Here is a 23,540-nt window from a genome sequence, read left to right as displayed (position 1 = left end):
AACTGATTCAACCCTATTATCAAAAAGAATGCAGGAAATCATTCCTACTGTTCTATATCAAACTGCAGCCCAAGTCTTCGAGGACACCAGAACGCATGAGTATCTTGAGCGCGTCAAACCTGAGCCACCAGCATCTAGTGAGCCCTGTGTTGGCCAGGCCTTTGCTACGAGCCTCCTGCTCTGCGTGAACATATGGATGGATGGGAGTTAGATACAGTAACTCTAATCCCATAGCCCTACTCTAGACTCTGACTCCCAATATGCAAGATGGCCACTACAATAAGTTGGACATTTCATTTCACTTTTATACAGTGGGAGGAAGAGGACCTAACCCTGTTTTTTATACAGTAATTGCAGCAAACTCAATTATTAACTCAAGTATCTGGACTCTGGTACTATTTACAATGTTTCTCTGCAATTTTATTTCACTCATAACAGCTTCCAAATTCAATGCCACACTTTAAACTAGATTTTACTCCAATACAGACATGGACAGCCAGAGACCCAGTAGATGAGTAGTCATTCCTGTTGTACTTCTTTGATATTCTCAACATGGGGAACATGCATAGTTGGAGCATTGTAATGTAAATTCTCGGAGGAGGAGTCACTGTCTGATAGCAAAATTTACATTACCAGGTCCCAAGCAGACTCACAGATGCAGAATGTATAATTCCTGCTTTCGAATGAACTCCAGACTTTTTACTGATCTAATTTAAGAAGAAATTTACTAAATAAATAGACAAAGTATCCACTGTGGCTTTTCAAGTAGTTTTAATATATCACATTAAATTATTGTACTAAACAAATATGATTCATTCACTCAACTCTCACTTATTAGGTACACCAGTTAAATTGCTTGTTAACACAAATGTCTCAGCCAATCACAAGACAGCAACTCAATGCATTCAGACATGTAGACACGGTCAAAGCAACCTGCTGAAGTTCAAGCCGAGTTCAATCGGAATAAGGAATAAAATGGTTAAAGTGACTCTAAAAGTGGTATGGATGATGGTGCCACACAGACTGGTCAAAGTATTTCAGGAACTACTGATCTACTGGGAGTTTTTCTCACATCTGTCTGTAGGAATTACAGATAATGATCAGAAAAACAGAACATATTCTGAGCGGCAGTCCTGTGGGTGAAAATGTCTTGTTGATGGTAGATGTCAGTGGAGAACAGCCACACTGCTGATATGAAGAACACAACTTCCAAGATTCAGTTATCTGAGTGAATGAGTGAAATTCTATTATTTTCTTTAGTGTTACCCATTAGCAGGTATTTGTCTGTTTGATTAACCCATACAATCTATAGATACACCTTGCTATCCAGCCCAGCTAATTCAATTCAAATTGTAATTCAAATTAACTCAGTGATTGTTTTCCTTCTGTTTTTCCTGTTGTTCATTATTGTGCATCCTGTTGATCTCAGTCCTTCGGTGCAGTTGGGTCTTCCTTCCATCTTGATTCTCCAGTGACAGCCATCATCTGCCTTTTCTTATCTGGGACTGAAAAAAAAATCAAAATGAAACTAAAAAGACACAAAAACTGAAACATTAAACTGTAAGTTTATTCATTTTAAGATTACCTACAAATTTAGCTTGTTGGGTAACACTTTATGCCCAACACTGTATAATAATGACAAACTATTAAGGTATTAAGCATTAGTACAGTATCAGTAAGTGCTTAATTCATTCTTTATAAAACATTACTCCTTAGTATATAATTTGTGAGTACAGATATAAATGTTTATGTTTAGGCTGTGTAAAATGCCCATGAGACAATGCAGCACATAACAGCAGGGTGCGAGGTGCTAGCAGGCATGGCATAAATCGAATTCCATAACCAAGCAGCCAGCATAGTGTACAGGGACATCTGTGTTGAGTACGGTTTGGAAGTACCAAGGTCAAAATGAGACACGCCCCCTAGAGTGTGTTAAAATGACCGAGCTAAGATCCTGTGGGACTTGCAGATACAGACAGACAGACAGACAAATATAATTTCATCATAAACTGACCATGACCAGGTGCTCCCACAAGATTTCAGACAGAGGAGTGAAAAGAATTATCAGATTTGATTTTTTTGCACGTGTGGATTGGATTGGTTATTACTGACATCTGGTGAGAATGTCATGTCAATAGCACCTTTAGAAATATGTTTACTTTGAAAGTTGGTGACATGCTTATTTAACCCACTGTATCAATGTACATTTAAATTGTTTGTTAATTACTTCTAAACAATACCATGAACAAGTTATAAATGATTCTAATCAAGAATCAAGTTTTATATCTGTATTTATAAATTACATACCAAGGAGCTTTTCAAAGCATAGACTTAGTACTTAATGATCCCTTACTTATGCTTAATAGCGTGTCATTATTATAAAATCTTACCACTTGTTTAAACTTTCCAGTATGTACAATGTTGTGAAAAACGTTTTCAAATGTGTAAAGTCCTGTGGAACAGATCATGTGACTCAGTAGCTTATTGAACCACCTTCAGCAGCAATACTCTGTATGGAATGTATGAAACTTTCATAGTATTTTATAAATAGTCAATTAAGAGTATATATTCAAAGTGTGGTTTAATATATTTTGTCATAATTAAAACAACCATGAGAAAAGGGGATAATCACACTGACCAACACTTACCAAAACTAACACTACACACAAACAGTGAATACATTATGAACAAAACAGCAGTAGTAGTAAATCCTCCCAAACAGTGAGGCGGCAACAGCTTTATAACAGTCATTATCAGTGTTCGTTGGCTCTGTTATATGGACCAATATGAAAAGCAGAAAAGGAAACAATGGCTTACTAACCCATTTCACCAGGTTTTGAATCCTGGGTTGTGCAACTAAGACAGATTAGTCTGTCACTGGTACACTGCTTCAGGGAAATTTTGCAACTGCAGTACTTGAACCGTTTGAAACATGTTGTTCACTGGTAACTGGCTGTAATGCTCTTCTTTATGATGAGAGAGCTATAGTTAAGGTATACTCTAGTAATACTAGTAGTATCAGGATTGCTCCTTATTTTTTGTCTGGTATAAAAACCTTTTCTTCCATTTAACACATCACTGTTCAACTGTCTCAAGGCTCTTTAAACAACTTGGAGTTGAAGAAATGTTGTGTTTGTCAGTAATAAGGAAGTGGCCTAATGTTACACAAGCTATTACAACACTTCACACAATGTTGGTACTGCTTAAAGTACAAATCCTCCTTCAGAGCCAATTCCACTGGATCCAATACAAATAAATATTAATGTTCCCTCAACATGTTCAACCTTCTACTGCAATATCTCATTGTCAGTAGTTCTTTGAAAAAATGTTTGATTTTAATTATTTTAGTTGACGACAAAAATATTCCTTCATGTAAAACATGCTGTTAGATTTGTATTGTTGATTGTCATTTATGCTTAGAAATATCTACTCATATATGCTTAGAGTTTTATAATCAATGTCATGTTGGTAGAGGTTTGATCCTTAGTACAGGGAGTGCAGAATTATTAGGCAAATGAGTATTTTGTCCACATCATCCTCTTCATGCATGTTGTCTTACTCCAAGCTGTATAGGCTCGAAAGCCTACTACCAATTAAGCATATTAGGTGATGTGCATCTCTGTAATGAGAAGGGGTGTGGTCTAATGACATCAACACCCTATATCAGGTGTGCATAATTATTAGGCAACTTCCTTTCCTTTGGCAAAATGGGTCAAAAGAAGGACTTGACAGGCTCAGAAAAGTCAAAAATAGTGAGATATCTTGCAGAGGGATGCAGCAGTCTTAAAATTGCAAAGCTTCTGAAGCGTGATCATCGAACAATCAAGCGTTTCATTCAAAATAGTCAACAGGGTCGCAAGAAGCGTGTGGAAAAACCAAGGCGCAAAATAACTGCCCATGAACTGAGAAAAGTCAAGCGTGCAGCTGCCAAGATGCCACTTGCCACCAGTTTGGCCATATTTCAGAGCTGCAACATCACTGGAGTGCCCAAAAGCACAAGGTGTGCAATACTCAGAGACATGGCCAAGGTAAGAAAGGCTGAAAGACGACCACCACTGAACAAGACACACAAGCTGAAACGTCAAGACTGGGCCAAGAAATATCTCAAGACTGATTTTTCTAAGGTTTTATGGACTGATGAAATGAGAGTGAGTCTTGATGGGCCAGATGGATGGGCCCGTGGCTGGATTGGTAAAGGGCAGAGAGCTCCAGTCCCACTCAGACGCCAGCAAGGTGGAGGTGGAGTACTGGTTTGGGCTGGTATCATCAAAGATGAGCTTGTGGGGCCTTTTCGGGTTGAGGATGGAGTCAAGCTCAACTCCCAGTCCTACTGCCAGTTTCTGGAAGACACCTTCTTCAAGCAGTGGTACAGGAAGAAGTCTGCATCCTTCAAGAAAAACATGATTTTCATGCAGGACAATGCTCCATCACACGCGTCCAAGTACTCCACAGCGTGGCTGGCAAGAAAGGGTAGAAAAGAAGAAAAACTAATGACATGGCCTCCTTGTTCACCTGATCTGAACCCCATTGAGAACCTGTGGTCCATCATCAAATGTGAGATTTACAAGGAGGGAAAACAGTACACCTCTCTGAACAGTGTCTGGGAGGCTGTGGTTGCTGCTGCACGCAATGTTGATGGTGAACAGATCAAATCACTGACAGAATCCATGGATGGCAGGCTTTTGAGTGTCCTTGCAAAGAAAGGTGGCTATATTGGTCGCTGATTTGTTTTTGTTTTGTTTTTGAATGTCAGAAATGTATATTTGTGAATGTGGAGATGTTATATTGGTTTCACTGGTAAAAATAAATAATTGCAATGGGTATATATTTGTTTTTTGTTAAGTTGCCTAATAATTATGCACAGTAATAGTCACCTGCACACACAGATATCCCCCTAAAATAGCTAAAACTAAAAACAAACTAAAAACTACTTCCAAAAACATTCAGCTTTGATATTAATGAGTTTTTTGGGTTCATTGAGAACATGGTTGTTGTTCAATACAGGGTTTTAATAGTTTTGCAATTTTCATTAGTTTTTATTTTTATTTCATTTTGACTTCAGATTTTCAATTTTATATTAGTTTTAATTAGTTTTTACCAATTGTTTGCTAGTTTAGTTTAGTTTTTATTTTTTTGAAAATCCTTAGTTTCAGTTTAGTTTTGATTAGTTTCAGTTATAGTTTTAGTTGTGTTTGCAATAAAGTGTAACAAAATCCCAGTTTCATCATATCAGTCATTCTCTTCTGCTTATCCTTGGGTATGTTGCTATTCCAGCTACCATACCCTGCACCCTGGACAGGTCGCCTGTCTGTCGCAGGGCTAACATGCAGAGAAAGACAACTCACGTTGCCACCTATGGGTTCTTTAAATAAATAAATAAAGGCAGATGAACAACCATTGATACCAGTCAACTATAAAATGTATATCTTGGCCCCAATGAGACTATTAACTCTTGCAGCACCGGGTGTTAAGGCAATTGACTCACACAGTTATGTAGATATCCCAGTCCTGTTGTCTCGGGATGCATCACGCTGCCTTGCCTGGTGTTAGCTTCTGTTTCTGGGGATGAGGGTTGGACGTGCTCCCTTACCTTCTCCAGGTAAGCTAGGTTAGCCTTCTTGTGTGAGCTTTTCAAGTGCACTTTAAGGTTTGTGGGATTTTTTTCCCTTTAGAAATGTCCCTCATAATTTGTCTCTTTCCACTACAAGACACTTGCTTTATCCAAAACACAGTCATATTCAAAGTAATCCCAAACTGGACTCTGGCGCTTTCTCCAGACTTTTCCTGACATGATTCTGCGCGTGGACGGAGCAGCGACACAGACGACTCGACTAACGTACTGCCACCTGCTGGCGTAATGAGACACAGCAAGAAAAAAAACCTGGAAACTAAACTTCTTTTTTACCCTTGACTATTGTATGACACGCACACATCAACGAAAACTAAACGCATTTTTGCTATAAATTCAGTTAATTTTAGTTAGTTTTGTGAACACTCATTACAGTTTTAGTTAGTTTTCCTTTTTGTGTTTTCATTTTTATTTCCGTTAACGAAAATGTTTTTTCACTTCTAGTTTTCGTTATTTCGTTAGTTTTCGTTAACGATAATAACCTTGGTTCAATAATAAAATTATTCCTCAAAAATACAACTTGCCTAATAATTCTGCACTCCTTGTAGTCTGTGGAGACTCTGTGTGCCTCCCAGAGCACTCTGGCATGCACACACAGCTTAAGGTCAGGAGAGAGGTTATATCTGCTCTTACTGATATATGGTATAGCAAACACACGTATATCTGTTTGAGTGTAAGAGCCTTTTGTTCAGATGTACCGCTAGACTCCTGGCACCAGCTTTGGGGAGTCTTCACGGGGTCACATCTTGACCCCACACACACACACACACATACTTACACGACACACAGACAAGGTATTCTTTGTCCACATGTATACCTATGTAAGACGTCATATGTTAATGAACCTATGTATATTCATGTAACCTCAATAAAAGAGCAGTGTTACGGGGGAGCGGACGAGAGCGACTGGGGTCAAGCGAAGGAACGGCGCTTGTCGTGGTTCTCTCCCTCATATATGAGTAACACAAAGAACTTTGCCTACTTGGTGTTCAATGCTTTTGCTGTGTAGTTGAATTGTCTTGAACGTTCCAGCGAATAGGTTTAACCTACAAACCTATCACATGCAGTTTGGACAAACTCACCAGTTTCCACCTCAGGATCTTGATCCACTCATCTGCCTCCACACCCGTCTTAGCACAAAGGTAAAATGTTCGATCTGGAAACACGAGACTGTGGACACAGAGAGCAGAAGGATGAGTTTTACAACATCCTGTATTGTGACGTTTGTGACTGTGTACATGTGCACATGTGTTTGTGCATGTAAATGTATGAAAAAACATCCATCCATTCAACGGACTGACTTATCTTATCTTATGGTAAAAAAGACCCGTAGGGCCCGATTTACTACACTGGATGAACTAGGATGAAGTAAAAGACAAGAGGTGAAAAAAACAATGCCGGAGCGGCAAATTAGGTGTTACAGTAATAGTCTTAAAATTAATGGAAGGAGATGCTGCCAATGGTCTGGTTCTATAGAGCACTTTGCTACTCTATCTGACCACTCAAAGGGCTTTATATAACTAATTCATTCACCCAACTACACAAGCACTTTTTCTAAGCTGTTAAGTGCTTATTCATACGCATTGCGATAGATGCATCAGAGAGCAACATGGGGTTAGTATCTTGCCCATGGATATTTAGCATGCAGACTGGAGGAGCCTGGGATTGAACCACCAGCTTTCCGGTTAGCAGCTGACCTGCTCTACCACCTGAGCTACAGCCACCCCAAACACAAATGCATTCATTCACAATGCAACCCAACAACAGCAGTGCAAGTCAGTGTAAAGTTACAAACAAGCAGACCTGCTGAAGATATAAAAATGTGTAATGATACAGTTGCAGCTTGAAACTTGTAACATGCTTATTTTAAGTGTGTTTGGTGCTGCTATTCTCCCCCTGAAGGGAGTATGTAATCAGCTGTGTCTGTTTGTCTGTTTGCAGGTATGTTCAATTTTTTGTGATGGTCGATACAAATAACAGTTTGAGCTGATTTAATTTAGGTGAAAAATAAAAGTCAAGGTTCAGGGTTGTGCTCTCTGAGTCTTGTAGTTTTTTTGTTGTTGTTTTGTTGTTTGTTTATTTTTTGCTGGAGCTGGAGCAGCACAAGCCACACTTTGGCTCTGGATTTTTAAAGTTACAGTGTATCATTATTGTAACCTGTGTAACTATCCAGCTTCAAAAGGCACACTGAAATGATTGCATTCTATTCAGCCAAAGATGTGTGTTTCCACAATGGCCTGTGTGGCAAACAAAATTTTGCAGGGGGGAAACACAGAGGTCTCACAGCTGCTGAGTACTTTGCTACAAATTTGTAATTTTTTTCATATCCATCATAAAATTTGGTTGTAACATTCAGGTTACTTTATTTGTCCCGGTAGGTTGATTTGTTCTGCAGTCGTGAGTCATCCATCCTCACATGCACACTGTCAGTACGACCACAACAGACAACAAATGAAGCTTATGCATATTTTCAATCATTTTGATTTCAGGCAGCATTATCTTTCAACCCCATCATGATCCCAAACCGTGAAGCTCTCCTGTGTAATAGCTGGAGTAAAAGTTCCTGCATTGCATTCTGTGAGAGCTACAGCGTATTCTCCTCTCAGCAATTCGTGTTGCCAGCATTCAGCCTCAGCACTGTGCAATCTCAAGAGTTTGCTTCAGGGTTGTCACATCTGCAAGCCTTTAAAAACCTGTCTGGAAGTTCTCATTATATATACCACCTTGGGAGCGCTGGCTCCTCAAACTGGCCTATGTTTTCATTGGCCACTGCAAAATCGCTCTCTCCCTTGGCCTCCCTTACTTCCCCAACTTCAAAAGTCCAATTTCAGTTACTAGAATTGCTACTGTCATTCCAAGGATATGATTTTTAGGAGAAAAAAGTTCTCAAATCCTATGATTTACTATGCAACAGCATCACAAACAGCAGACAACAGGAAACAATAGCAAACAAACTGTTAATCGTGACAAAGAAGACACGGAGATTGAGGGTTTAAATACACACAAGATAATGAAGGAAAGGAGAACAGACACAGCTGAAACTAATCATGGTGGATGAGAGAGACGAAGTATAACTAAAAACAAAACACAAGTGTCAAAACCAAGCAAAAAACATGGGAAGTAACATAAACATGAACATATCTGACCCAGAGATGGGAACTTAATAAAGAATGGGAACGGAAAAGGGAACTAAGGTTATCTGTAACTAAAATAAAGAACTGAGGGGATAAAGAACAAAAACGATAAGGAACCAATAAAAGGACTGAAGGATAAACAGAAACTACAATTCAGTTCAATTCAGTCTTATTTATGCAGTGCCAAATCACAACAACAGCTGCTTCAAAGCGATTTGGCAGTAGTGGGAAGAAAAAACTCCCTTTTAACAGGTGGAAACAGGTGGCAGAACCAGGCTCAGGGAGGGGCGGCCATCTGCTGTAACGGGTTGGGGTTGGGGGGACAAAGACAGAAATAAGACATGCAGTGGAAGAGAGCCAGAGATAAATAATAACTAATGATTAAATGAGAGTGGTGTACAAACACATAGTGCATAAGAAAGGTGAGTGAAGAAGAAACACTTAGTGCATCATGGGAATCCCCCAGCAGCCTAGACCTCTCCGGTCTTTAAGACTACGTTCACACTGCAGGTCTTAATGCTCAATTCCGATTTTTTGATCAAATCCGATTTTTTTGTCTGCTTGTTCACACTACAAATAAAATGCGATAGCAAACGCGCTCTAGTGTGAACGATCAAAGTGGCCCGCATGCGCAAAAGAAGACGTCACACACAACGCGCTCTGTTTAGACCCAGACCAACAGTATTGTTTGACTGATGGCCCTTAATATAAAGACTTCGGACTTTACGTTTCCCAATTTTTGCTTTAAGTTATTTTGTTATTTACATAATAATGTAGATAACCTAATAATGATCCTTATTGCTGTTTTAGAGAGGCGGTGCTTCAAAGGATAGCTGCAGATTTCTGTCAGAATCTGGAGATTATACAGTACAAATAAAATGTTCACGTTGTCTTCCCAACAGTTTCACTGACATCTACACTGGATGGCAAGGAAGCGTTCGCGATGTCTTCTCAGGCGCTTCTCCGGCGCTGATAATTGCCGTCTGTCTTGTGTCAGTGACGTAAAAGACAGATTTAATGCGACATGACCGTTCAAACAGCAGTCGCTTTCTAAAACATCGGATATGTATCGGATTCAGTACCACATATAAAAGTGACCCAGATCGGATTTAAAAATATATGATTTGTGCCGTTCACACTGTCATACCATGATCGGATATGGGTCGCATAGGGTAAAAAAAAATTGGATTTGATGCGCTTTCACCTGCAGTGTGAACGTAGACTTAGTCTGACGTTATTAGCCATGTCTGGGTCCAAACGCCGCTTCAGGTCCCAAAGTCAAACGAACACTGCGGCATCACTGAGAGTTGAAAAACTGTCTAAATTCTTTCATCTGTAATAAAATGATCAGCGTTGCTGATTTACCAGGTGTAACAATTAAGTTTAACATCCAGACATCCATGAAAACAGAATTTATTAAATTTAACCGAGTTAGAAGTTAGCAGGAAGTTAGCTCACTAGTTTCCACCTAAACATGATATAGCATGTTCTGACTGAGAGATTTCTGAAAAATTCAAACGTACAGCTCTGCTATCACTTCCAACATAAATGAAGACAGGAAACTAAACAGCAGTGACGTTTGTAGGGTTACTGAAGTTGCTAGCTAACAGCTATGTTAGCATAACATAAACACAGTGAAGCTGGATGATGAATGCTACCTTTTTTCCACTCGATAAAAGTTAACATGAGGGTTCCCGATGGTTAGGTAAAAAATGCAATCGCATGGCAGGATGCTGTAAACGGACCAAACTTCAGTCAGGAGAACAACTGAGATAATCCATCCACAATACGAGGTTAGTCATTAATATACTGCTGCACGGGCTGGGCTGTAGTTACATCGTAAGGTTTTAAAAACTGAGCTTTAAAATGAATAGCAGTAATAAAAACCAAGAGAGGCCGACAGTGATCATTGACTGTTTTTAGGGGCTTGTTGAGATTAAATAGAACTAGATACAAAACATTAAAACATGTTAAAAACACAACAGCCTTATTAACGCAGAGTAGTTTGGACCCAGAAGCAGGTTTCATCAGGTCATCACTTAACCTCCTAGGATCCACATATGTGGACATCACATTTTGGGTTGTCTAGACCAAAATACTAAATTTTGCTCTATGAGGGCCTGATATCCATTTACGAGGACATTGTACTGCCACTGTCGTATCGAAATTTAAAGCAAATGTCCTTATATGTGGATCTCATTTTTCTCAGAAAAAAATTTCAGGTAAAAAAAAACCCCATTTTACATTCATCTGGTCCCAATCACCCCAAATAGCAAAGAGAAATTAAAAATGCATGCCATGAAAGAGTGGGTCTTAGGAGGTTAAAGACCGGATTGCAGCATAAATAAAGCAGAATTCAGGGTCAGAGTAAACAACTCCATTTACACGGTCATGACATGCATATTGCTCATTATGTGAAGAAACTGGGCAAGGGAGGGCTGAAGATGGATGTTAACTCAAACATATTAGTCTGCATGTAGACAGCTATGCATACATAAAAAGATAACGAAACACTGAGAAGAGACCAGGACAGACTTGACACAAAAGGGTACACACAAATAATAAATACAAGAAATCAAAAGCTAGAAATATAAATAATGAAAACTCAGAGGCACTAGGAAAACAGAGCTCCAGATTAACTAATACAGAAAACTAATACAGCACAAGAACACAAGTAAACCTATCTTAATGATTTTAATCAAAGACCCAGGACCATGACATCATCCGCTGCAGGGTTTTTATGTTGTTTTTAGATCTACTGTCTCCCACTGTCCAGTTTCTTGTTTTATTGCACACCATGCCAAGATATGTTAAAATGTGGGCCAAAAGAGTCTTTGGATATTACTTATGCAAAAATATTATATTATACTGTCAAACTATGTTGTATTTGGCATTTTTCACAGATTCAACGGAAAAAACAGAAACAAATAAGGTTTTATTGTGACAAGCTGTTAGTACCAAATTCTTTGAAGGTTTTTGAGAATTAAAACTGGTTCTTTGTTGCCTTTTGTGGACACTGGTTCACCCCTTGACTTAGTTGATCTAGTTGCCTTTTGCTTGAATGATTGATAGGTCAGTGATAAGTGGTTAAACAAAAGAACAAAAAAACGAAAAAAAATCTTAGAAAACTGATGCTATAATATTTGGCCCCAAACATCTCAGAAACACACTCTACATCCAAACATGGATTTCAAAACTTTGGGTTCCAGATTTTAACCTGAGTTTAAAGCTTGTAAATCCTCCAAAATGATTATTAATTATGATTATTAATAACAATATCTGAATATGAGTTTGGGTTCTGACAAAAATTCAAGTTGATAAATAAAATTATACCAAATCAGGCTGAGAGGTAAGGCAATGAGACTTCATGTGTTGGCCACATCTACAAAACGCTGTGTTGTGTTTCAGTTAACTTTCCAATATCCACCTTACAGTAAATGATCACTTTCTTTTTATTCTAGTTAGGCACGTTCCACAGATCTGTTGTTAGGTCACTTACCAAAAACAGTTGACTTTATCCTGAGAGTAGTCAAACTGGACTGCAGAGCAGGACCTCAAATCTAAGGTTCGAATGGGTTCCTCACACTGGAACAGAAAAATGATACTACATACTTACTGTGCACATGAACAGGTACATTCAAAAAAACCTTCCCTGAGATAAATGTAGCAGAGCCTTATTTTTGTAGGACAATTTTTAACTGCAGCTGTTATTTCTTTTTAGATCTTCCAGTAAAAGTCTAGCTATGTCCTCTGGCACTCATTCCACTATAAGCACCGGATCTCCTGTATGTCAAAACAGCTTTCTATGTTACATTACATCAGTAATACTCGGTCAGGTTACTGTGTTTGTTTACATTTTGTTACAGCTTTTTATGTTTTAATGTGTAAGTTCAATAAAGAAGATGTGCATACGCTCATCTGCCTGCATTGCTAGGTGTGGGCTGCTTGTGTATTCTTTATATCACTAATATTTTTTAGCTGTGTGCAGGTCGATACTGAAATACTGATTCTTCCGGTACAAGATATTTGTGTTCTAGAATAGAGTCTCATATTAAAATATCAATATTTAATTACTTGGGGAAAATTGGACTTTATCATCACCAGGAACATGGTAGAAAGTACAGTAACTGTACAGTAATTTTTGGAATAGTCTAAATGATTTGTAGGAACTGTCATAGTGATATATGAAATGTGTCACGGCTCATTCAGTTGACAATATTGGCTGATCGTAAGCGGATTCATGTAAACAGTCAAGATGCATTTTGTGACATATGTAGCAAGGCCACAAACCTTGTCAAACACAATAAAAGTAAATCATAACACAGAATATGATGAGTTTATGATAGGGCAAACTGAAGAGGAGGAGAGCGACAGGTTCTTCACTTCCATTCAGTTGTCTTAGATTTTAGCCAAGTAAGGTTCTAGAGTAGAGCATATAAAGTGGATTACATAGGCTAGGTATTGTTCAAATATACAGCGCACTTGTAGTAAAACAGCCAAAAATAAAAATGCAACTCAAAATATTTCATACATAAGACAGATAGATAATAACACATCTATATCTACAACGTCTCTATAAATGTTTTCTGAGCTTTATTATTATTTTCACTCAGTAACATTTGTTTTTGAATATAAATTGAATATTATAAATGTAGGTATTTCATGTGTTTCATGTGTGCGCGTTGCATGTCAAATTGTCTAGCTCGCATTGTCACAGTCTGCTTATCACTTATGTTTCCTGTTTTATTTTGACAAACACGTGTTCCGTGTTCGGTGTGTTTAGTTTTGCTTCCCCTGTAACGTCATGTTCATTTGTGTCAGCTGTGTTCCCCCTGTGTTTCTACTTATTTCGTTACCCATACATGTATGTAAGTCTCCCTCTGTTCATTGTCGGATCGTCTGTTAACCTTCCCTTATCTCAAGTATTCGTGTATTTCCTACTGTTCCTGGTTTTCAAGTATTTTGTTTTTCCTGTTTATGTTTTTGTGATTATTTTAGTTTTCGGCCATAATGAAAGGCACGCTTCTTGCTATAATCTATTTCTGTTTCCATGTTTCGTTTGTCTGCATTTGGGTCCACTGCTCTCCATTCCACACAGTCTGCCATCACAGATCATGACACACTGTGCATGTAGCCATCTCCATTTCATGGTAGTCTCTGTCTTCCATTGATAATGACTTCAGCTGGGCATGACTGAGAGGCAAGTAGTTTTTCACAGGTGGTTTGTGCGAAACAAATTGTGGATAAACCTCTGCTCTTTCATTGTTAACTGAAGGGAGACCAGTGTGCGCAGAAAGTTGCCGCTGGCTCTGCTTTCACTACACTGAGATCAGATCTTACTTTGTGTGGAAACACAGCAGAAACAAGTAAAAGAGTTTCTGTGATTTATCATTCTAACAGACAAGTTTCCTCTTGCTAACCACCTTGACCAACATTTGTAATGTAGAAAAGATGGAGTGTGAAAAAATTGTTAAGTCTTTTCTACATAGGGATGGCAACTCTGACCAGTCCCCCCCCCCCCAAAAAAAAAAAAACCCAAACAGACAAGTTGACCTGGTGCAGGCTCAGACACCAATTTCAGTTTAACATCTGTGAGAAATCCCTTGGTTGACTCAATAACCAGCCGTTTTACCAACACTCCACTTTCATATTTTGAATTCCCCCCATGAATATGTCTGTGAAAGTTCTCAGTCATCCAGGTCATTATAGTCTAAGGAGCTCGGAAAGAAAACTTGAAGAAGTCCAGAGGCTTTTCTTTCCCAGAGATATGGGGTCCCCCTGTAGGTCCACCACCCACAGGAGGCATCGTAGGGGTTGGGTACAATGTGTGGTGCATGGTGGGCACTGGGACATGAAACATTACCTCTCTGGTAGAGACGGAGCCTGAGGTAGTGCGTGAGGTTGAGAGGTACCGGCGAGATATAGTCATGCACAACTCAATGCACAGCTTGGGCTCTGGAGACAGTCTTCTGGGGAGGGGTTGGACTCTGTTCCACTCTGGAGATGCCCTTGGTGAAAGGCAGTGGGCTAGGGTGGATATCTTGTTGTCCCTGTGGGTTGCTGCCACAGGGGACAACAAGATAACACACTTGGAGTTTTTCTGGTCAACAAGAGGGTTTGTTCCCTGCGTGTTTGGGTTGGGGAACGGGTCCTGACTGTCGTTTGTGAGTACCCGGACTTCTTAGAGGTATTGGGTGAGGTGCTTAAAGGTACACCACCGAAGACTCTATCATCCTTTAAAACTGGAGGCTGTGTGTGCTTAATGTTGTCAAGCTTATTATTCACACGCTGTTCCTAAATACGTATATACTGCAGGTTTGTTTTTGTGGCAAATGGGGGTGAAATGCTCGTGTTGCCATGGTAACAATAGAGCCATGCCTTAAACAAAGCATCAAACCAAATGGGGTCATGACATGAGAGTCATGCGTCGCCAAAGACTTGGAGGAAAGTCATGTAGAACTAACGTCTAACATTGGAGTAATTAGCACAGTGGAATGAAGTTTACATTGTGTCAGGGCTCTGTGTGCGGGCAGGCGGAAATGAGGACCCAAATGCAGACTCGTCAAGACAAAATAGCAACTCGAAAACCACAGCTTTATCACTGGCAAAGAACAAAAACATAAACTGAACAATGAAAACTTAGACCAGAGACACACAGGCAAACCTGAGGGTACAACGTGACGCTGAACACTGGAGGGCACACACTATAAATACACATGAGGAAATGAGGAACAGTTGGGAACACAACCGGGAGAAATTAGACCTAACGAGACAGAGGAAGCGAAACTAGAAACACTGACATAAGACATAAACCTTTAAAATAAAACAGGAAACAATTCACAAAGACGCAGACTTGACACTGAACTAAAACTATACTAAACACGAGGGCACAAGAACAAAACCTAAGAACTAAACCCATAAACAGAATAAACTGAAACATAGATTTATAATAATGATCAAGCAAGCACAACAAGAGAATCAGAATATAACCCATAATACAAAATCAAACCAAAACATAAGAAACCAAACCAAAACATGGGTCAAAATGACACAGAACCGTGACGCATTGGTTATGTTAGTAACCTTCCCATTCACACTCAAGTTCTTTCAAAGAAAACCTGGAGAATACTGTCGGCAGAAAAAATGCTCCATGAAATGAAGCCGCTAATGACTAATGGCATCATACAAAGTCAGATACAGAACTGCCCACTGGGATAAACCACATATGATAGCAGAGGAGATCATAATTGCGGCAGCTTTAGATATGGTGTCAGCTATGCTTGATGAGATAAAATTGGCAGCGGCTATGGCCAGACAAGAAATCAGGTGGAGTTCAGGTGTTCTAAAGGGGAGGGCTGCTGTTGTTCGATGCAAGAGAGAGCAAGAAGAGAGAGGACATTACTGCTATGTGCAGAGAAACCTGAAACACACAGTGTTGAGGGTTAGTGGGGTTGGCCACCTCCAGGTGCAGTTAGCGACACAGAGACAGAGAGAAAAAATATAAATTATTCCAGATTGTGCAGACTCTTAGGTGCATGACTGGCCTACTCTTCACAGATGAGCCTGAGTTTCAAGAGGCTTGCCTGGCCTGAGGGCTGATATCAGAGCAGGCAGGAGTGAAGCTAGAAAGAGGACACGTGTTTTCAAGTCAGGAATATTTCCTGGAGGGTGATCTTCCTTGAATGGACCTTCTAAGGTTGTAATTTCACAGAGTCACTGTATAGCCGAATGAAGCTAAAGAGTTTTGAGGAATGGAAATGAGAGACCAGATTGTCGAGCAGTCAGTATGGCTGCAAAACCAAGCCGAGGCCTGCTGTTGGTCTGCCCCGAGCTTCTGAGTATAGTGAGACAGTAGCGATGGATCTACATGAGCTGGAGACCCTTTGAACTAGGTCAGAGCATCACGTCACCAGGCTCCTGATTTGTCCTGGTTGTCATGGCGCGACATGACGCTGGAGTTCAGATTTTTCCAACTCGAGTGGTAGAAGCAATAAGTGCGAATGCACCACACAAACTGCAGCGCGTATTTTACTTCGCGCTTCAAACGCATCAGTCGCGCTGCCTGGTTGCGCGAATCAGGCAGAAAAGCGTTTTCGCGACGCAAATCTGCTTCTGAAGTTTCACGTGACCCCCAGTCGCGCTTCATCGCGCTCCTCCATTGACTTTACATGTAAACCTGAAGCTCTAGTTGCATCTATCGCGTGTGGTGTGAACGCACCGTTAGGCAGAGCAGGAAAAGCCAAAGGGCAATACAAAAACTGGTATAATGTGCAATATGTTGGGCCTGATGGTAGTGAAGGTGAAAAGAAAGTTTTAGACATGTCACTTGTTGATGGTCTTTGCACTGAACCTGAAAACAGAGATGCAGATGTACTCATGACAAAAGATATCTCCTTTGATGCTGCTAAGCAGCAAGAGATTGAGAACTGGCAAAGTAACAGTGTATTTGATGAAGTGAAAGACCTGGATCAAAAATGCGTGTCTACTAGATGGGTCTGTACACTCAAAGAAACTACTAATGGTATTGTCCCAAAGGCCTGACTTGTGGCACAGGGGTTTGAAGAGGTAAATACTCAAGAACTACAGAAAGACTCTCCAACATGTGCGTCTGAGTCCCTCAGACTGGTGCTAGCTGTGATATGTCAACACAAGTGCAAAGTGAATTCAATGGACATTAAATCTGCTTTTTTGCAGGGAATGGAGCTGTCAAGAGACATTTATCTTCACCCCCCACCTGAAGCTGGCAAGGACAATGTTCTGTGGAAATTAAAAAAGTGTGTGTATGCACTTGCAGATGCTTCACTTTATTGGTGCAATAAGGTCAAAGACATTATGCTCAACACTGGTGGTAAAATATCACAGGGTGATCCTGAGGTGTTTTATTGGCAGAATGAACAATCTGAGATTACAGGAGTGCTTGCATGTCACGTTGATGATTTTTCTTTGGGCTGGTTCAAATCACTTTGCAACTCATGTCATTCCTGTCCTGAAATCTACCTTCCTTGTGGGCCGTGAAGAAAATGACATCTTTTCTTATGTTGGTATGGACATTTGTACAGTTAATGATGTAATAGAGGTGCGTCAACAACTTTACATTGACAACCTACAACCGGTTCAGTTACAAGCAGCACGGGCTGTACAGAGGGATGCTTCTTTATGTGAAACAGAGCGGGAGCAACAAATAGGACAGATTTTGTGGGTTGCCAAACAAACGAGGCCAGATGTGATGTTTGACACATGCAGCCTGGCATCTAATACTAAAGATACAACTGTGCAGTCCATTCAAGTGAACAAAGTTATCCATAGACTTAAGGCAGAGAAAGTGACTCTTAAGTTTCAGCACTTGGGTAACAGTGATGATTTGGCACTGGTTGTTTTCAGTGATGCTTCTTTTGGTAACCTTCCTGATGGAGGTACCCAAGGAGGGGCATTAATCGGCCTTATGGGTAAAGGAGGAAAGTTTTGTCCTCTCTTTTGGCAGTCTAAGAAAATCAGTCGTGTGGTCAGAATTAAACTGGCAGGAGAAACTTGTGCCATGTCAGATGGAATGGACAGTGCTGTCTTCCTGAGCTTACCACTGGTAACACAGGACTGAATGCTCTTCGGTTGATCTGTGTGACTGACAATCTTTCCTTGTTTGACACACTCCAGTCCACTAAGCAGGTTACAGACAAGAGACTGAGGCTAGTAATGAGCAGCATTAAAGAGCTCATACAAGCCAAGAAAATCAGACGGGTTTGTTGGTCATATTCCAAATCTCAACTTGCTGATTGTTTGACAAAAAAGGGGGTTTCACCTTTAACCCTTCTAAAAGCACTAGACAAAGGACTCTGGATACTGCGATCCTTTGTTTACAAAGTTTTTTTGCATTGAAATGCACTGTTATTTATTTTGTGCAGTTATAGTATGCTTTAGGTTTATATCTTTATTTTAAAAGAAAGAGGGAGATTGTTAACTTGTTATTTTCTGTTATATCGCGAGAGTCCGGTAGCCTGCGGTGAATTGTGGTTTGTGTGCGTGTGCGGGAAAACGTGGTGTGGAAATAAAAAGCTTGTGTTGAGGCTACGACGTCGTGTCTTTTGAGTTTACACCAGAACCAGTTTGGAATCAGTGAGAAGATACACTGAAAAGATGTACATCTTTGGACTATGAGAGGAAAGCTTTCTGAAAGATGGCAGTGCTAGCCACTGCACCACCGAGCTGAGCAGACTTACCATTTTGTCTTTGAAGTATTTAAGTTCATATCTGTTGAGTGTGAACCACCTTTGCTTCCAGTTCTGCAGAAAATATTGTCAGTATATACACTTCAATGTTACTTCAACTCAAACTCTGAAGCCTGAATTATTATTCTTGTTTCACACAGTTACATAAGATTTTTGTCTGCAACGAAACACAACCAGATTTCCTATGTATTTGTGATGAGAATCAGTTAAGTAACTGTTCTTGCATGTCAGCTGCTGTTACCTTCACAATTGCTCCTTGCTTCACCAGGAAGCCTTCCTTTGTCCCCAGCTGAAAAAAAAAATAGAAAATACTCTTTAAATTGTAGACATTTTAAGAGTAACTGTGGTTTATTCCAGTTTAAGCTGCATACTGTGAATAAGTCTTGGCTATATAATCTTTAAGTTAAAATAACTTGTATGAATACCCATTACGAATAATGCAACATATTTACATTTTATTTAAAGTAATATAGCTTAAAATATAGAATAATAGGTCACCTAGAAAATGAAAAAAGTTTATCACACCAAAAGTTGCTGTGGTCAGATGATCATTGTCCATAAATAAAGACTGAGGGAGAAATCAAAACTTGTTGCAACTGTAGCTATCTGAATCCACACTTGCTTATAAAAGTATCACAACTGCAAAGAGTGATCATTTCAGCACAAAAAAGTCTCCATAATAAAAAAAGACTTTACGAATTGTTAAGGCATCATCAGAGCACACTAATCTCACTAAACACGTGAGAGCTGCGAGCTTGTATTTAGGACAAAAAAGAGCCCTTCCCACGAAATTCGTCAGATGTTGCTCACATGAGACTACATGGGTGTTTGCAATGGCTGCCGTACCGATGGTGCATTTGCTACCAGATCATTCTCTGTGCGTCCTGTCTGTATGGCAGTGTGAACTCGTACAGATTCATAAATAGACGGCTCCTCCACACGCCATGGATACGGACACTTCAAAACAATGAGGGTTCCTGGTTAAGAGACAAAGAGGAGGTTATATGCCCGACTAGCTGACTTTAAAACACGGAAGAAATAAAGATGGACATACATTTCTGTTTGTCAGTATACATCTTGGGTGTGTTTTGATGCAGTCTTTATGTATGCATCATAGCTAGCATTACGTTTTTTGATGAAGATCATGGTCTGCATACCTGCATCACTGCCCAGCAGAGGTTGGTTAGCAAAGTGGTTGACAAAGTCTTGAAGGGTTGGAAACTCATTAAAACCAAACACATAGCCATTGCTATTTCGTGTCACCTGAAAATGCTTCACTGAATCCTTTGCCCTATGTCAAATGATAAACAGCATAAATGTTTCAAGTCATTCACAAGTAAAAGTACACTAAACACAGACCTGTGCATATTTAGCTTAAAAATATAGCAAGTTCGTGTTTCCTTTCTTCATCATTGTTAAGATTCACATACTTCTTTTTAACAAAGTGTTTCTAGGTGGTTCAGTATCACTGATTCAGTATCACATCTCTGTCTTTCTCAAACACACACACACACACACACACGCTTAGTGTGACTAATACTAGAATACTTGGTGAAAAACTCTAACCTTTAACCTCAACATTAAGGGGATCTGGTGACTCTGTTAATACTATACACACCAGTGAGAAATAAAACCGTAGCAGACATAGGAACAAGGCAAATTTAACTAAAAGTAAAAAATAAAGTTATAATCAGGTAAGATAACTCTGCATCTGTTGTGACATCATTGTTTTGTCACTGATCGCCTGTTACGGTTCCAAACCCATGGTGCACTTCCCTCGTTCACTCACCTAACAGACAGGGCGAAGCAGCCTGGTCCCTCATTACTGTTTCTCAGGAGGTAACTTCCATCCGTCCCATTGGACAAGAGAAGGGCCTCTGCAGCATGGCGGGACAGGTCATAGTGGTACCACCTTCAAGACAATAGTAATATGATGTGAGAAGTTTATAAAATAAGAAATAAAACCATCGTTAGAGAAATGATATAAAAGGTCTCATTTTTATCTACAGTTTGACGTGCGGCCCATCTTCTAGCTACAATTCATTCTGTGTCAAATCAATTTCTAATATTTCAACAGAAACAACAGTAGTCTTTATATAACAGCATGGACACTGATCAACTGAGCTTGTGCTCAATTTACAAAGACTTAGAAAAACTTATTTGGGACCTAAAGCTGCTTGCTCAGTGTGACATACTGAAACTTTTACATACAACACTAATGTTATTTCTCCATATCACAACCATACGTGACATTTGTGAGTTAAAATGTGACCATTTTTATTTTAACAGAGAGTGAAGCTGGAATTAAGCCTGGTATAAAAATGTAGGTTAAAATAATCTTTCATGGGCTTCATCTAACATTTTTCCTGAAGATTAGGTTCTGAATTAAAATACTGACTTTTATTAGGAAAGTGTAATGCTGAGACTTCTGTCTCATATGCAGAACCTGTATGATTTTTACACTGTTGTGCAAAATTATGTTAAAGAACAGGCTTATGTTATGATTCAAGGTCATCTGTGCAGTACTGTGCACCTCAGACTGTATGGAAATATAAAGGGAACTGGTAAAAGGATGTGAAAGTTCTTAATTTGCATTAAAAGTTGCTGGGACTGTTTAAAAATATCACTGAAGGCAACAGCTCGAGAAAAAACGCTAGATTTAAAGGGTTCTGATCATATTTTAAAACCAGCTGCAGAATTAAAGTATCAGTTTAAATTCCAAACTGAACATTAAGTTTCTGTATTTCTTGTTTGCAGGGTGGCAGTCCTGAGTTTAAATGCACCATCTGGCCAGAGTCTTACTGTGTGGAGTTTGCATGCTCTCCCTGGGTACTCTGGCTTCCTCCCACAGTCTAAAGATGTAGTTAGTGTGGTTAGATGTTAATGGGCGTGTAAGTGGTTCTCTGTGTGTCTATGGTAGCCCTCTGCCTCCCTGACAACGATAGGTGAAAGAGAATGGATGGATGGATGTTTGCAGGGTTATTGTGGTATCATATAAGACTGTTCCACAAACTCCATACTGACTTTATTCAGTGCATTTATAGTAAGACCTCAGTTGTCAGAGCAGTCTGTGGATACATCCAGAGGATTGTGGATTTGGAATTTTTCACATTTGTTGCGTTTATGGAAAGCTTCTGTAACAATTCGTGAAATATATAAGCACAGCGCACAGCATCCTGTGGTTTAATATTATATTTGTCCTTCCTCAATAAAACCAAAGTATCAACAACATTAGAACATACCATGATAGAGTCATTAAGTTATTAGGGCAGTATGACCGTAACCGTTAAATACCAGCTGCGTGTTTTCGGAGTTGAGTCTCGGGCGCAGTTTAGTTCTGTGCGGCTTTAAATCGGAGCGATTTTGTCAGCACCCGACTTCCGTAAATCAAATAAACAAACAAACAAACAAACTGCTTTAAGGAGCGGAACGGACAGTCCTGGACATCTCTCCATGGCGCTTCTTTTGGAATTGCAAGTATTGTCCTGAGTTTGATCAGCGTGCAGTGTTTACGCGCAGGAGAGATCACAACATCTACAAAACATTAACGCGACACGGAGAGAATTTATAGCTGAGCAAGTGTTAATAGACTGCACAGTGAGTCGGTACTGGAACTTGTTTTTGGCACGTTACAACTGACAATATTCCCCTGCTGCAAAGTAAATTACAAGTGTACACATAACTTACGTAACAATCTGTTAACACGGAGCAGCTGTTTAATTTTGCTTTTAGAAAACGTTATATGGTAATCATTTATGTTAGTAAGTTAGAATTCTTGTAGATTTCAATTTCACAGTTTCACAAAACACTGATTTAAGAAGCAGATCCTGTCATTCCTAACAAAATCTACAGCACAAGACAGAGAAACTGAAAATGTCCAAATACAGACAAACGAGTTAGCTCTTTGTAAAAGGCGTTTAATGTGTAACAACAGAGGTATAAAGCGATGGTCTTGCTTTTTATCATGATCATAAAATCGTGGTGGTGAAGAATCACATAAAGTATCGCTTCTAGCAGTTTACCGTTTTCAAACAGGTGAAAGCTGTTTATAATTCCCAACCCGGCCTTACCCAAGACTCGCAAGCTCGTCACTCAAGTCCTCGAAAGATTCATCACTGAAAGAACTCATCTCTCCAGCAGATTTCAGTTAATCTAAGTTCGGTGTTGGTCTAAACAAGCGGAGCGGCCAAATAGAGAAGTAAAAACTGCTCAGATCAGACACGCCTACAGGAAATACACACGCTCACCAACCACTGAATTAGGCACACGAGATACTCCTCAGGGATATTGGTCTGTACCGTGCAGCTGCCGCAGATTTGTCACCTGCACATCCAAGATGGAATCTCCTGTTCCACCCACATGCCAAAAGTCCGCTAATGGTTTGAGGTCTGGCGATTGTGGAACCTCCATTTGTGTATAGTGAACTCACTGCCTTCTTCAAGGAATCAGTTTGAGATAATTTGAGGTTTGTGAAATTTTCCAGCAATCAGAAGATGATAAAGGGATGGACATAGCAGACTGTAGTGTTTAAAGAACGCTTATTGGGTATTAAGG

General features: G+C 39.7%; 1 protein-coding gene across 2 annotated transcripts; it reads right to left on the bottom strand.

Annotated features, from left to right (window-relative positions):
- Positions 1-754: 754 nt before the first annotated feature.
- On the bottom strand, positions 755-23,248 carry dapp1 (dual adaptor of phosphotyrosine and 3-phosphoinositides). Of its 2 annotated transcripts, XM_003458151.5 has the most exons (9): positions 23,057-23,240; positions 20,776-20,898; positions 20,144-20,277; positions 19,833-19,963; positions 19,228-19,275; positions 18,978-19,040; positions 12,263-12,348; positions 6,712-6,799; positions 755-1,505 (listed from the first exon to the last, which is right to left on the bottom strand). In XM_003458151.5, the coding sequence occupies exons 1-9, from the start codon at positions 23,113-23,115 to the stop codon at positions 1,482-1,484; spliced, it is 756 nt and encodes a 251-aa protein (XP_003458199.1). In that variant the 5' UTR covers positions 23,116-23,240; the 3' UTR covers positions 755-1,481. The 2 variants fall into 2 exon arrangements, with proteins under 2 accessions (XP_003458199.1, XP_019204668.1); XM_019349123.2 differs by lacking the exon at positions 18,978-19,040 and having other exon boundaries at positions 23,057-23,248.
- Positions 23,249-23,540: the final 292 nt, after the last annotated feature.

Source organism: Oreochromis niloticus, linkage group LG19, assembly GCF_001858045.2.
Source record: "Oreochromis niloticus isolate F11D_XX linkage group LG19, O_niloticus_UMD_NMBU, whole genome shotgun sequence".
Classification (NCBI taxonomy): domain Eukaryota; kingdom Metazoa; phylum Chordata; class Actinopteri; order Cichliformes; family Cichlidae; genus Oreochromis; species Oreochromis niloticus.
The sequence above is the reverse complement of the archived record's forward strand: the minus strand, read 5'-3'. Positions and strand labels throughout refer to the sequence as shown.